The following is a 15,464-nucleotide window of genomic DNA, read 5'->3' as shown; positions in this document are numbered from 1 at the left end:
TGATGATTTTAATTTTTCTGCACAATTTCAACATACTATTAAATGCCACAGTGTAGGCAGATGAGCCTAAGCTGCTACACATTCATCTTAGAAATATTATCCCTCATTTAACACACACACACACACACACACACACACACACACACACACAGGCTTCCTTAAGAGCACCACTCACTCTCTGGTGGATAAAGACAAATCCATCTCCCTCTCGTCTTTCTTCCCCCACACAGTATTTTCTTTCCCCGAATGCCCATCCCCCCCTTCTACTGAGGAGAGCCCTGGTAAATAATTGAGGCATATTCCCCCTCTGCTACTGTAGCTTCCCTGCCTTTTTTTTTTTTTTTGCATCTTCTAGGTCTCACCATTATTTGGTTATTCTGATCTAAATATACAAAGTGATACAACTGAAGATATAGAGTGCATTGTAATGCGAGTTGTGATTAATGTTTGCATGCCTGTGTGTCAGAGCACAAGGACTCTCAGGGGATGAGTTTAAATAGCAAACAGAAATGCAAACATCATCTCTACATTATGAGCTAGAGAATCATCATTTTGACATCAGAACACCCCTGAAATGCAATATCTTATGTCCCCTTATTGCTTCTGATTTCATTTTGAAGAGGGCTTTTCCAGTCAAGTGAGTTGGCCAAGCCTTCAGGTGCCATGTGGCCAAAGCTGAATATATGCAGCATGGCATGGTATGAATGATACAAATGATGCATCATGTCACTCGGTCTGAGAGGCATAAAGTGCTGTCAAGTTTCCCTCACTAATGCAAGATGCTCCTGTTCTGTTAAATCAAATCCCCTAATTGTGCTGAAGAGCTCATGGAGATGTGATTTAGCAAAAAATTGCACAGAGACCCTTCCTGTCTCCTTTTATAATTGATAATATGATACAACAGACCCAAGTTGACAGCAATCTTGATGCTGCAATGGCTGAAGCTTTTGTGGTTGGGATCTAAAATGAGGTGTTTGCTGACACCTGCTGTCTCAGTGCATGAAGCTCCACTTCTACTATGTTACATACTACATAGGCACACGTATAAGCCGGTAAAATCATTACACTACACATCATGAGACTTTGCATTCTAATTATGTACACAACTAATAGAATAAAAAACACATTAATTAGACTGCAGGTTTCTTGTGAGCATCTTCTTTTTTATAAATATTTCAATATTTTTGTCCATCCATAAAAATCTGACACATAAATTAATTAAAATCTACATAAAGGGAAGAAACAGAAAACAATCAGAGAGCTGCATCAACAAACATGGCTCACCCATTTACACCAATCAAAAGTCAAACCTACACATAAGAAAAGAGGGGATTTAAAATTAGTCATAAGGCAAAGAGGCTTAAATGGTAACTGCCTGAGATTAAATGTATATTTTTTAACACGTGTACACATATCAAACTGAACCCAGAGGGAAAATAAAAACATCGACCCCAAATTCTAAAACAGAAAAACAAATAAAACCACATGATGGATCTGTGTAACTCCAGCTCAAACTTTTTTCTAACAGCATTTCCTTCTATTCAGCAGGTGATCAGAGCAACAAGACAGAATATTATTCACCTTCAGGATGACTTTTAGCAGCAAATAAGACTCAACTAAGGCCGCATCCTGCTTGATGTTCACACATACAGTATACCTAAATTAGAGTACATTCAGACTGTATTGACCATCCAGTCAACACACTATCCTTCTTAAATGTGCAATTCAACATGCAGCGATGGCACCTGTATATCAACTTAAGTTTTAGAATAAACTATAACTCCAGTGAAAAATAACTCCAGTGATGAAACATATAATCATAAAGGAAGCTTTCTGTATCATAGTGTACTTTAAATCGACTGTAATGCAACTTGTTAAACAAGTTACTTATACGGTGGTACAGCAGTCTTCTTAACTGTCTGATGGAGCAGTCTTAGACGTCTCATCCTCCATGATATTGGCTGGACTTGAGGGGTCTGAACTAGTACCTTTCACCTCTGGGAGAGTCATGTCACTCAGGTTCTCTGTGGTGACTTCAACGCCTACAAGGCCATCCGCAGCCTCTCTGCTCGGAGAAGCGGTAGTGATCAGGTCAACGACACGCCCCTGCTCGGTCTCCTGGGCGTCTGATCCTTCTTCCCTCTCCAGAGAGGAAGGTCTTTGGTCAACAGATGAGGTATCTGTAAAAAATGATTATTAAATTATTAAATTAACAAGTGTAATTAAAGGAAAGCTCCACCCCAGGGTACAGTCTCTAATGTTTAGTTAGGAGCTATTTTATAATAGGGGCTCTGATTAGCGTTTCTGTCATGACAAATTTGTTCCAACTTGCCTCAATATTTTTCATGACAACACTGGATCACAAGTGAGCTCTTCTATTGCTATTTTAGCTCTGTTGCTCATATACTCATATCACTACTTTTATGCAGCAAGAATGGATAATAATTCACAGACAAAGCGATTAACTGAGCCCAGACATGCGAGGAATGCAAACAATAGCTGCTTTAAATGGTTTTCATTTTTCTTTTCAAGCAGAGTGGCATTGAAAGCCTGTAATTGCTCTATTCAGCTGCACAATTCAATCACTTGCAGAGAGTGTAGTGGTACTTACCGAAGCAATGCTGATCACCAGAGTCATCTCCATAATTAGCAAACATGGAGCTCTGGCCCATGTCATTGGTGGAAACCATGTCTGACAAGTCTGGAGTCAACGCTTCGGATATGTTGGAAATATCTGCTATTCACAAAACGGACAAATGACCAATTTTATTCTGTGTGAAAACATTTACAGTATGTCAACTAAATGAGACACTAAAAACAATTGTATGTTACTTAAAATTAGATCTGGTTACCTAAGTCCACCGTTGGCTCTGAGGGTGAGGTTACACACAAGTCCTGCACAGCATCTTTGATTTGATTCAAATCTATCTGACTGACGCTAGAGGGGCTACACGCGGCCACTGAAGGCACCTGAGAACAGAGAACTTGTGTTTCAAGTATAAAAAGAACATTTAATAAAAGAAAGATGTGACAACCTATACCTCAGTATTATCACTTGCGACCAGCTCTTCGCTGCTGCCGATCAACGTGGATTGCAGAACATTTCTGTCCTGGGTGTTAGGCTGAGCTGGACGAGTTGGGATTCTGTGTAAGTAGCCATAGCCAATGCCACAGCCTAAGCTAAAATTTATGACAAACAAGACAAGGTCACTACAATAAATGTTTACTGTGTCTGTACATATACAGGTGACATCATAAGTAAAGGTCATCTACTTCAATTTGAAGACATAATACCTACCTTCCCTCTCCTCCCCATGCTCCATTTGGAGTCACCACTACTTCTCTGCACTGGTCCGTCTGTGTGTTGTACACCAGCAGCTTCAGAGGTTTCCCCTCATTGGCTTCAATTAAAGAAAAGAAATCCTCTGACTGCAAAGGTTACACAGAAAGAAAAACGTTTTGAGTTCTAGTAACTTTATTAAAAAAAAAATCCATATATATATAAATAAATGCAAAAATCAGAAAGGCTTACATCTTGCAACACCTGATCGGCTCCCACGATGAAGTCATTGTGAGCAATAAGGCCAGCAAACGCTGCAGGAGAACTGGCTTCCACATCCTAAAAAAGATGGTAATGAAGAAATTTTTATTTAAAACCATAGTCTGAATTTAATTTAACTTAACATTGTACTGTTATATGGGAATTTATTTGTTGGTACCAAATTAGGTTGTACCAACTCCACAAGAACTTTAATGATAATTTTATGGTCCCCTAGTAAACCAGTGGAACAACAGTCAAGAACATTTGGTTTATTTACTCCTTTATCTTCTAACATACAAGAAAATACTGTCTACCACCTCAAAGCAGCCAAACTGTTTAGTATCAGGCCAGCATGAGTTTACCATATGTGGGTTACACAATACATTTAAAGAATAGCGCCGATTAAGGCTAGACTTGACTTACCAAGACATGCCAAACATTCTCATTGGCTCCTTCAAAGCTGCAGAAACGGACGCTAGCACCCAGGAGACCCTGACCACCCCACATGTTACTGGGTATCACCTCCAGTTCCCTCACCCGCTGGGTTTTAGAGTTGTACACTTCAAGCTTGACTGCTTTCTCCACATTGGCTTTCAGAAGGTCTTTCAACAAGTCACTTTCTTTACTCTGGAGAAACAGAGAAATATGGACTATCCCAGCTGTGACAGTGCAGAGATGGTGAACCAGTTTTATGTTACAGAACATGTAATGAGGTTGATCATAACGCATAACACGGCCACTTTTTTCTGATGATGTTTAAATTTCATTGTGGGGAAGGAAAAATTGGCACAGAAACACACACAATAAAACAATGTTTTAAAAAAACCCCATCTAATTCCATTGCAAGTCACCACAATATACACTTAAACAGTTACAAATTTGTTAATATGACATAATTAACATCATATGATGATGAAGTTACTCTTTGTTGTCCCAAAATAAAATATTGATATTGTTGATCCAACGAAGGTTAAAATCAAGGGCAACTGGACTTGGTTGAAGATACTGGAAGACGTTTCGTCCCTCATCCAAAGGACTTCTTCAGTTCTGACTGACTGGCAGGGAAACTCAGCTATTTAACCTCAGTGGGGTCGTTATCCCGGGTCATTGATACCGCTGGTTCGTTAGTGTTCCTTGTTGCTGTGACGACAGTCGTTACAGTCGTCCTTTCATCACTTCCCAGGAAACTCAACAAACGTAACCTATTGGCCTCAGGTGAAGATACCAACGATGGTCGTTCAGTCTTGGCCACAGGTAGTCTTAACGACTGTAACGACTGTCGTCACAGCAACAAGGAACACTAACGAACCAGCAGTATCGATGACCCTGGCCAACGACCCCACTGAGGTTAAATAGCTGAGTTTCCCTGCCAGTCAGTCAGAACTGAAGAAGTCCTTTGGATGAGGGACGAAACGTCTTCCAGTATCTTCAACCAAGTCCAGTTGCCCTTGATTTTAACCTTCGTTGGATAACTATGACCTGGATGACTGAGAATCTTCATAGAGATATTGTTGATATTGTGTAAAACTGCAACTTTTTATAAGACTTAAAACAGTTGACAAACAAAGGATAGGTCAGAGGATTTACATGCTAATTGAAGAATTACAAATATGTTTAACACCTTGAGGTTCATAGTTAACTTACGTGGTGGCATGTTTCAAAAGGATACCTTCTGTGGGCGAATTGTATCAAAACGTAACAAAACTAATGTAAAATTCCCTATTTTCCCTGGTTTCAACTATACTTTCCAAAATGTCTCTGTTAACAGAGCGATTACTTTCTCTAATTTCAACGCAGTCATTAACATACTACTTCTGAACTCATTTAGTCCTCACAATGTTTTTTGTTTCACAATTACATTCATAATTGTGTCACATAACCATTAATATAAGATTTGTTAATCCAATATACTCACCAGTCGGGTATTTCCAATAGAGAGAATAAAGTCAAAGAAGGGCTCCAGACCAGCCCTCAGAGCAGGTGAGTCCTCTTGAACCTGAAATGTGAAAAAACACAATGTGGTTTGGTTGAGTTGACATGAAGGATCCTGTGTTATAGTCGCCCCCGTGTGTCAACTAAATATATTGCAATGGCAAGAATTTTGGGATCTTCCTTACAAGATATCGCACAGCTGGTGTTCTTCACATTGCGAATAGGAGGATATGTAACGTTAACTCTATAATTTATACTTTCTGATATCAGTTTCTGCAGTGAGTACTAAACAACTACAGTCTCTAGCTTGGATGTGTGCCAAATGCCACCTCATCATGGGCGGACATCATTAAAAATGACCACGACTAGAATTACTAACATTTACTTATAGAATAACCTGACATTTACAAACCAACAACTGTATTTATCCACAGATAAATGCAGCAACAACATCTTTTCAGGACTAACATATTTAGCAAGTCAGTGAGCTAAAAACTGGTAAGTTAACCCAGATTCAAAAAGTGAGCTGTCGGGACGAGTCGAGGTTTATAACCTTGCAGTACAACAACGTACCCCGTGGACATGATATCCACTATTAGTTCCCCCGTCCGACAAAAACGAGCTCTGCGGTAGCCCCATTGTCGTCAACAGTCACGTAATACTCGCACTGACTAAATGTCACTGAGGTAGCGTAATGTTAGAAGGCATTACTGAAAGCTATAGAGCTGATTCAAGCTAGCTAGCGCCAACAGCAGAGGGAGGTGCACACAGCAGGCGTTTTATGGCTAGGCAAAGCTAATAAATAAAGAAGCCAGAAAACTCGAGCCTGTATTGTGCTTTAGATCCGTGGTGACACCAAGGTAGCTGCGTTCGATTAGCCATCCTTGACAGGATGTTCTACGCAGTTGCTTGGCAACAGAATACGCGAGTGGAAAAAGATTCATCTCATTCAAGAAAAATTTTAATATTTAATACAAAATGTTGTGCATACAAAAGGCTATGTTTGTAACATTAGATTGAGCATGTCTGGGGGGAAATGGAGAATTACAACGGTTACTGTGTTATATTTCTTTTATAGCTGATAGAGGGTAATATGCATATAGGCCTATACATAGAAACAATACAATCAGCAGTCAGCAGTCGGTGTACAGGCTGCTTTAATTGTAAATAGTTACCAGAGTTTCACACACTTACTAAAACATTACAGTTATTGTTGAAACTTATTTTGAAAGCAAATTACCTCCTGTAATTCATTGATTTACAGGAGTAATGACCTTGCTTAGTCTTATAAAAACATAAATTGAGCATTTTACATTAGGCTACATTAAGACTACAGATTGTAATACTGAACATGATAAAAAAATATATTTGGTTAGAATATCTGGAAAGAGCTTGTAGGCCTATACTGTTAGGAGACTGACTGTCCCCTCATCTGGAAAAGATGATGGACAGAGATCTTATGTGTTCAGGCAGACACTAAATACCTAACTTACCTGGATAAAGTCACCCACCAACCATGTCATCATTCTCTATATTTCCATAGGGCCTAGTATTTCCTCTGAAATTTGGTGAATAATTTGGTACATACCAGTATGCATAGTATGAAGTATGCAGAACTCTTACCCAAGCAAAAGTAGCAATACCACTCTGTAAAAGGGCCATTCCACCATATGGGTGCTATTTGTGTCCCCAGGACATAAAATGTATGCATAAAAATTTACTTTAAAATACTTTTTATTATTAAGCAAAATGCCCTGCACATTAATACAATTGCAAATGCAAGATAAATAAATTTAAACATTAATAAAAATAATCTAGAACACTGAGACATAGCATTTTCTACCTGTCCCTACTCCCTAAAACTACACTCTACAATGTAATATAATGATTAAAAAACTTGAGAAATCTTGGGGGTTTTTTTGCATTTATGAGTGACTCCATATCCCATCTATGCTTTAAACATTTTTTCTTCATAAAATGTTTGTAATATTTGAGTTAAAATGCACATTTTAGTGGTGTCCCCAGGTTATCACTCAGTCCTGTTACCCTAATACATTCCCCCCTCTAAAAAAAATGGAACATTCCACAAGTCCCATGTTTAAGAGAAAGTTGCATCATCTGCATCTTCTGAAGGTCATGGGAAGACCAAAAGTAAGTTCTCTAATTTTCTTTTCCTTATATTTAATGATATTGTAACTACGACGGAGAAGGTCAGTTACAATATTCATTCCTGTTACCTAAATTATTTCTTAGACTTAATTGTTTATTTTAAAAAATAAACTTTAAATAAATAAATAAAATTTGTGGTGAATCACTAGAAAGTGCTCAGTGTCCTCATGCTAACATTGACACCATGTCACTATATTTCATGTATTTGCTAACTCTATGCTAAAAGCTCAGTCCTGTTACTTTCAGTCCTGTTACTCAAATACACTCTCTTCACCCTCTTAGGACCGTGTCCAGAGGGGAACTTTCAGATTTTTCATGGGCTTTATTCTAAATCCAGATTGGAGGTATGAAACTAGATGACCTAATGCATCCATTGGTACAATGCATTTCTTTGCATTTGGTATAACTGGGTTATTTTTCCCTAGTGTATTTGAATATTTCTGCAAATTGTTACCCAGCGCTCATTCCTGTTACCCAGCGCTCATTCCTGTTACTAAATTGCTTAGTTTAAAAAATAAAAAAAATAGATAAACCACTATTTTTTCTTTTATGGTGCGCAAGTCATTTATCCAATTGTTTAATAAATTACATGATAAAAACATTGATGAACCTGAGGTTTCAGTCTCCTTTAAAACAAAAAAAAGTGGTGCATTTTTTTGAAAAATACAACTTGCATGCATATAAAGTACATTTTTTGTTACAAATATTACATTTTTTTGAACATGTAACCAACACTTTATTTAAAATAAACACTTTCTTTAGGGAAAAACAAAGGAATTATTTGACCTGCTTTTAAACATTTTAAACATACAGGCCTACATAAGTAAAAGCCTTATCAAGATAATTTATATAACAATACAAAAGCAACTAGAAGAGTGCAGATCTCCGCCAGGCCTGGCAAAATGATATCATGGATAGGCGTATAAATGGCATGCCTCTTTTCAGGACATTTTGTGTGTCATTTCTAACATTTTAAGCTTTTTGCATGTCATTTAACACTGTTAGAGACGCCCCATTTTACGAGTTATGGACTTTCAGGAAAGGAAGAAGTCAGGCGACCTTCGGTGTCAAGATAACAAAAATAAACACGTGTTAACATTATGAAACGGGCGCAGTTTGGTTAGGTTTAGGTAACAAAACTACTTAGTTAGGATTATGAAAAGATCATGGTTTAATATAAGTAGGCTACATTAGTTAATGTCAGACTACTTTTGTAATACGATTACTTTCTTAAACAGATTACTGTCTTTATCAGATAGTAATTTTATTGCTTTTGTAAATAGAAAATCCAGTCATCAGATTATCAGATTACTTTATACATCTTTAAAATTAGATTACATTCCAATTTTTTTATTACAAAATTAAATTAAAGTAAACTAGATGAGTGCACTAAGCAGAGTGCAGATCCCTGCTATGAAGAATATTACATCAATGTCTTAAGTCATACGTGTGTTATCCAAGGACCGTATAAAAAGGTGTTTTCACGCCTGTATTGCTTTTGGCGTGTTATTTCATGGTATTCAGTCTCCATTGACTTAAACTATATTGCCCAAAGTATTGGGACACCCCTCCGAATCATTGAATTCAGGTGTTCTAATCACTTCCATGGCCACAGGTGTATGAAATCAAGCCCCTAGACATGAAGACTACTTTTACAAACATTTGTGAAAGAATGGGTCGCTCTCAGTAGCTCAGTGAATTCAAGTGTGGTACTGTGATAGGTGGCCACCTGTGCAATTAGTCCATTCGTGAAATTTCCTCACAACTAAATATTCCACGATCAACTGTTATATAATAAAGTAATATAACAAAGTGGAAGCGATTGGGAACAACAGAAACTCAGCCACGAAGTGGTAGAGATGTTTGTAGAGGTTCAGCCAAAGTGTCTCACGAAAATAGGATTAAAAACAATATTAGGCAGATAACTGGAACAACAATGTTAAGATTTTAAGAGATGATATTTTTTATAGATTTGTTTAACTTTCTGTAGGCCTATGCATGTATTCGTTTATGTTTGTACTGCATTATTAGGCTACAGTCATCCACTGTTCTTCACATTATGGTGTGGAAAATGTCCTCTTTTCACCAGCTGTTGATCAGTTACAGCTCATATCTGGAGGAACATTTGTGTTTGATTTACGCTCTTTACAGATGGTCTAGTTGAATCTGCCTGCATGTGAATGCACCTGCTACTTTCCCACCATGATAACAAATATGAACTCTTGTTTTTAAAGTTTCCTTAATGGAAAAAAATGCAAATACAATGAATATATAACTATATATATGGATTTTGAGAGTTTTATACAGTTTCTGACTACCTGTAAAGAAATCTCACATTTTTCATGTGTTCCCCATTCTTCACCACAACATGACATGGTGTACGTTCAATAATCTACATGGATTAGAGATTTTGGCAGGTGTAACTTAAATGGTTGCCTAATACTTTCTGAAGGTCTTCCAGTCTCAAACTGATATAAATAGTTAAAAACAAACTGCCACTTGCTCTCAGCGCTCCAACATGATTTGGCTTGTGGCTTTTCTGTCCTGCATTGGTAAGTTTTTCAAGAAATACACCAGCACAATTTACAATCTACTTTTTTCAATGCTGTTTGTGAACATTGAAACAACATCACAGTAATCTCTGCTCATGTTCATGTGTGCACTAAAGGGCTGATTTGTGCTGAAACACCCTTCAACCATAATGTACACAATCAGAGGGTCATAGGAGGCCATGATGCTAAACCCAACACCTGGAAATGGCAGGTAAAACCTACAAGCACGTAATGATATGACTAAAATTAATTTCAATATTTCATGTATTTTTGTCCTAGATACTACTGCCAGTGTTTTCATTTTAATGTTCAGGCCATTCATTTTTTATGTGCTGTGGGATTTCCATATTTCTTATTGAACAAATAGGTTCACTATTGAGCCACTGTTCCTCGTCATACTGAATGATTTCTGAATAACGTTAAACCCTCTACCTGTTTGTATTTGGTCTCTGTTTTCTCTCAGGCTTCTCTGCAGTATGATTCATACAATGATGGTTATTTCTACCACATCTGTGGAGGCACTATCGTTCATGGTTTCTACATTATGACTGCGGCTCACTGTATCCTCAGGTTGGGTCTTATTGGAATCAACATACGCCTACTATTTGCACTTGTGAACATGTAACATGGTGCTGCATGCTTATCCCCTATCTGCTGGATGAATGCCTGTAATGCACAACATGTTTCTTTTGTTTCTGTCAGCATGGATGCTAGTATGTACCGTGTGGCGGTGGGTGAGTATAATCTGTACGAGTATGACGGCAGTGAGCAGTTCATCCGTGTGGAAGCGATTGCCGTCCATCCCGGCTGGACTGAAGACCTTGCCAAGGGGTAAAGTGACCGCAAGTCAGAACACTTCTCTTAATTTGACCCTAAGGCAAGCTATAAAAAAGCACAATTTTACTGATAGCAAAGGGCATGTTTTGGTCATGTGCATTCACATTTACAACTGGGAGCAATCCTGAATTACAACTTCCCTCAATTTTGGTCACAGTGTTTTTCTCTATTCTTTTTAATACTCTTATATAACTTGCATTGTCTATTCCATATTTATATATTTCTACATTTATTTATGTCAACTGTATGTTTGTCTACGTGTAGCACCTTATCACCAAAGCAAATTCATCGTATGTGTTAAATCGTCTACTACTTGGTAATAAAGCTCCTTCTGATTCTTCTGATTCTGATTCAGAGCTGTAGTACTTTGAAATGAGCAGATTTGAACAGAACTATCGCATCTCCTCCCCACTGCATTTTTTTTTGTCTATTAGAAATGATATTGCTCTCTTGAGACTCGCTAATCCTGTGTATAACAACGGCTACGTGGCTATTGCCAACCTTCCCAGTCCTGGCGAGATGCTGCCTCATGGTTTCACCTGTTACATCACTGGCTGGGGACTTATGGACTGTGAGACCCACAGATACTATATAGCCGATGCATTTATGTACATCTAATAAAAAAACAACCTCCTACACTCCCTCTTCACTCACTTCTTTCACAGACATAGGGAGCATCCCTGCTGTCCTACAGGTGTCTCCCATCGCTGTGGTGGAGCATTCTGTCTGCTCCCAGCCTGAATGGTGGGGCAGCATTGCTCTGAGATCCATGGTGTGTGCTGGAGGGGATGGAGTCGTATCAGGCTGCCAGGTACAGCAAACAGATGTGTGCATCCGTCCAGTGCAGGGCAGTTAGTTTTGTCCTGAAACCAGTTTGCCTCAACCCCAAACAAGCAAGGGTGTTTATATATATTATAAACATATATTATTTGTATACATTATTATATTTCTGCATTCATTTGTAAAGATAGCAGCTCTCCAACATGACATATCCTCCTCGAACAATATTTTGGGTCTCATTTCTAGTTATAAAAATACTTTTTAAATTTCCAAAAATCAAGGACAAATAAATTTTTCCTGTTATCTAAAATCATATTTAAACTTATAGCTATAACTTATCATATTTTAACTTAGACTTATTTAAATATGATAATTCTGACAACAGTAGCAGCTACTGTATATCAGGAATTATCCCTGCCAGCAAGCAGATCTATGGCTAAGAAAAAGCTGTATAAAAGAGGCTGAGTAAGAGGTAAAGTCGTTGCACGGTCTTCAACCTGGACCTTCTCGTCTTGTGTCTGTTCTTTTGCTACCTGTCCCAGGGCGACTCTGGGGGTCCCCTGAGCTGTTTCACCGACGGAGCCTGGCGAGTCCACGGTGTTGTCAGTTACGGTCCAGCTGGCGAGTGCAACCAAGTGTCTAAGCCCACTGTCTTCACCAGAGTCTCTTTCTTCCAAGACTGGATCTCTTCAGTAAGCCTCTATGATGTGATTCTGAAAAAGACACCAAATTCTGTCTGCATATTTCAGCTGCCTGACTTTTTATTTCTTGTTTTTTTCCCCTCACAGTTTGTACAACATCAATAGACAGTGCAGTGTTTTGTCCATACAGTCAAATGGAACCTATGAAATAAAATTAACATGCATCTCAAACGTTTGTGTTAATTGTTTTCTTGTAGTTCTTAATTTAGCCAAACGGTGGCAATAGTGGCTCATGTTCAGAGTAACTATCATGCTGACTCCTCTCAAGCTTTGATGTGTTTCTTGGCACTCATGTAATTTCTCACAGTTTCAGAAATGTATTGCTCACTGGATGCATTTTGTATTGATTTACTTTGTTTACAACCAGTCTGCAAATGGGGCCACTGTTAAAGGGTCATTATACCAATACAAGTAGGAATGGTTACAATCCTGATCCCCTGACCTCCCAAGCTCCTAAGCTCTCAGGATCTTTTGATGGGAATGGACTTCTTTTAGGCTAAAGGCTTAAGTGGCAATGTGGCACAGAGGTAAAACCCTTTTATGTAGCCAGAACCAAAGAAAACCAAAAAAGAAGTAACATCTACCTAAAGACTTAAGAACCCAATTTACTTAATGGTGGCCAAATGTGAGCCATCTATATGTAGTCACCAGGCCGTCTGGGTTTTCTGGCCATATGTTTGCGGTGGTAGTCAGAAGACTACAGCATGACATCACAAAGTGTTTTGCTTTTAACCATGGAGACCAGAAGCCACAGATGAATTCCTGTGGTCCGCACAAAAACCCCCCAAAAGAATGTCACTGCATCTAATGTAGTGTGAGCCGTCTACCGCCTATAATCCTACAGTATAGAGAATACAAGGATTTTACTAGATTAAACCACAAAACTACTGAAATTGTTTTCCTACTTCATAAAATATGCATAAGATAAATCAAAGAACGTGACTGTGTGGGCATATTTGCTTATGCGCCTGTGAATCTAAACTTCAGTAAGGTTTATTATATACAAAAGTTCACTTTAACAAATCAACGAACAACAGAGTCAAGCATTTAGAAAATGTTTTTTTATTGTTATTAGGAGGGACAGGCTGTCAAAATGGCTTAGATGAAAGAAACTGTTTTTGAACAGCAGGTTAAAGTGTGAATATGTAAAAAATAAAGCAGCTTTGTTTGCTCTGCAGGACCATTCAAGCAGAAATATGTACAACACAAAAGGCAAAAAGTAAGACACGTTCTTTGAAAATAAAATTAAAAAAAAGCTGTACTGTAATACATTACATTGATAAACACTCACGGTTGCCATTTCTTCATGAGAATTGATGTTTTGTACAAGAGAAACAAATGTTTGCTTGCAAAAATCAGTGCCCTCTTCATGGCGTAAGAACATGGATTTCAAAGTAATCAAAAAGGCAAAAAGCGAATAATACATTTCGAATGTGCACTCAGCACTTTTCAAAGTATACAATTAATCAGAACAAGTTTTAACAAACAGGACCTGCATGCATAATTTCTAAAGGGTCCAGAAAGGCTGTTGAAACAGCTGTAGAAAGGGTGAGATATGTACATCAACTCTCTAGTGTCCTCAACTGTTCACACAGGTGACAGCAGAATCAACTTTGAAAAGTCTTGTTCTACAATTAATGAGGCAACTCTTCAATTTTCAGGGTTTGTGTGTGCAATAAAAAATGTATAATATATGCAGTTTTTATCCACAAAAACCCTTTACATGTGTAATTTATAACGTAATGTAACCCAAGTCACAGACTTCCCAAAAATTCAGAATACAATCAAATTGATCTTTGCAATTTCCTTTTTTTTAGTGGCATTTCGCTAAGATATCAAACCATAAGACTGCCTATGAAAAATACTTCAGAACGCTAGAGAGCAATAACCTTCATAAGTATACATTTCTCTATAATTCATATATTACAAAGGTTGTCCCAGATTGAAAATTATTCATTTTGCTTTCTTAATAAAATATTAAATTTTTCAGTGATTAGAATTCTTTTGTCAACCTACATAAATTAGTTACAAAATATTAGTGTAATTTTCTATGGTTACATTATAGGCAGCGATACAATAGACCCATAATTTAGTTTCAGTGATTAGGGAGATTCCACAGTTTTCAGTCCAAAAGCTTAAATGGAAGCGCTGTGCACACACCAATGGCTCCCCTGATAAGCAGGCACATCCAGTAAACTTCACAACACCCCATTTTATTGCCAAAATGTCTTAAATTAAATAACTAATGAAATGATGACATAATAAGTTACCAAAGAAAATGTTAAATGTATAAGAGAATAGATATTAAATACTTTGTTGGACATGTGGTCCCATTTCCCATAAAAACGCCGAAAGGTGATATGGAAAAAAGGAAGGAAGATTGCACTTTCAGGTGAAAATATCAAACCACAGTGCTTCTTGAGTGAAAGTAGGCTTTATCTGAAATAAATAAAATAAAATCATGAAGGAAATAATTTAAAACAAAAGTAATAAAAGACAATACAGCTACAGCTTTGAATGGTATGAGCATAATTTGTAGTTACCCAGCTCATAAATAGGAAACTCTTTAATTTAGCGTTGAACTGCTGAATCGACCCCATACAACCAAAACGATGCCTATTCATACATAGCTATTTTCACAGATAAAGTGCTGATCGAGGAGCTTTTAGAGGGAATTTTTTTTTGTACCATATAAGACCCATGGGAGAGACGTTGAGGAGAAAGAGTCCACTAGCTTCAGGATTCAACACAGGGAGGACCCCTACCTACTCAAGTCACCTGGGTGTAAGCCCAAAGGGAGAACATGAACAGGACTATGTTGTGATTTGACTCGGGTTTCATATGAAGGCCATCACAGCAATGGTCACCATACATTGCCTCCAAAAGCTAGAAAGCTAGAAAAAATCCCTGAGGTGCACATTCAGCTGTGTTGAGATTCCCAACCTGGCCCCC

At 37.8% G+C, this 15,464-nt stretch overlaps 2 protein-coding genes across 3 annotated transcripts; one reads left to right on the top strand and one right to left on the bottom strand.

The window, feature by feature from the left end:
• Positions 1-1,142: 1,142 nt before the first annotated feature.
• On the bottom strand, positions 1,143-6,253 carry LOC119910353 (Golgi reassembly-stacking protein 1-like). Of its 2 annotated transcripts, none has more exons than XM_038728930.1 (9): positions 6,047-6,253; positions 5,457-5,537; positions 3,965-4,168; positions 3,533-3,619; positions 3,299-3,429; positions 3,042-3,180; positions 2,853-2,970; positions 2,612-2,737; positions 1,143-2,180 (listed from the first exon to the last, which is right to left on the bottom strand). In XM_038728930.1, exons 1-9 carry the CDS (start codon positions 6,110-6,112, stop codon positions 1,912-1,914), a joined length of 1,221 nt encoding a protein of 406 aa, XP_038584858.1. In that variant the 5' UTR covers positions 6,113-6,253; the 3' UTR covers positions 1,143-1,911. The 2 variants fall into 2 exon arrangements, with proteins under 2 accessions (XP_038584858.1, XP_038584865.1); XM_038728937.1 differs by having other exon boundaries at positions 2,612-2,734; positions 6,047-6,252.
• Positions 6,254-10,112: 3,859 nt separating this feature from the next.
• On the top strand, positions 10,113-12,683 carry LOC119910347 (chymotrypsin-like elastase family member 2A). The gene is made up of 8 exons (XM_038728918.1): positions 10,113-10,194; positions 10,311-10,405; positions 10,658-10,764; positions 10,897-11,025; positions 11,466-11,602; positions 11,697-11,842; positions 12,354-12,503; positions 12,600-12,683. Exons 1-8 carry the CDS (start codon positions 10,161-10,163, stop codon positions 12,615-12,617), a joined length of 816 nt encoding a protein of 271 aa, XP_038584846.1. The 5' UTR covers positions 10,113-10,160; the 3' UTR covers positions 12,618-12,683.
• Positions 12,684-15,464: the final 2,781 nt, after the last annotated feature.

This window comes from Micropterus salmoides, unplaced genomic scaffold (assembly GCF_014851395.1).
Source record: "Micropterus salmoides isolate LMB-PRFRI ecotype aquatic unplaced genomic scaffold, ASM1485139v1 Ms_hic_scaffold_1, whole genome shotgun sequence".
Lineage (NCBI taxonomy): Eukaryota > Metazoa > Chordata > Actinopteri > Centrarchiformes > Centrarchidae > Micropterus > Micropterus salmoides.
Note: the sequence above shows the minus strand (reverse complement) of the source record. Positions and strands in the feature narration are given on the sequence as shown.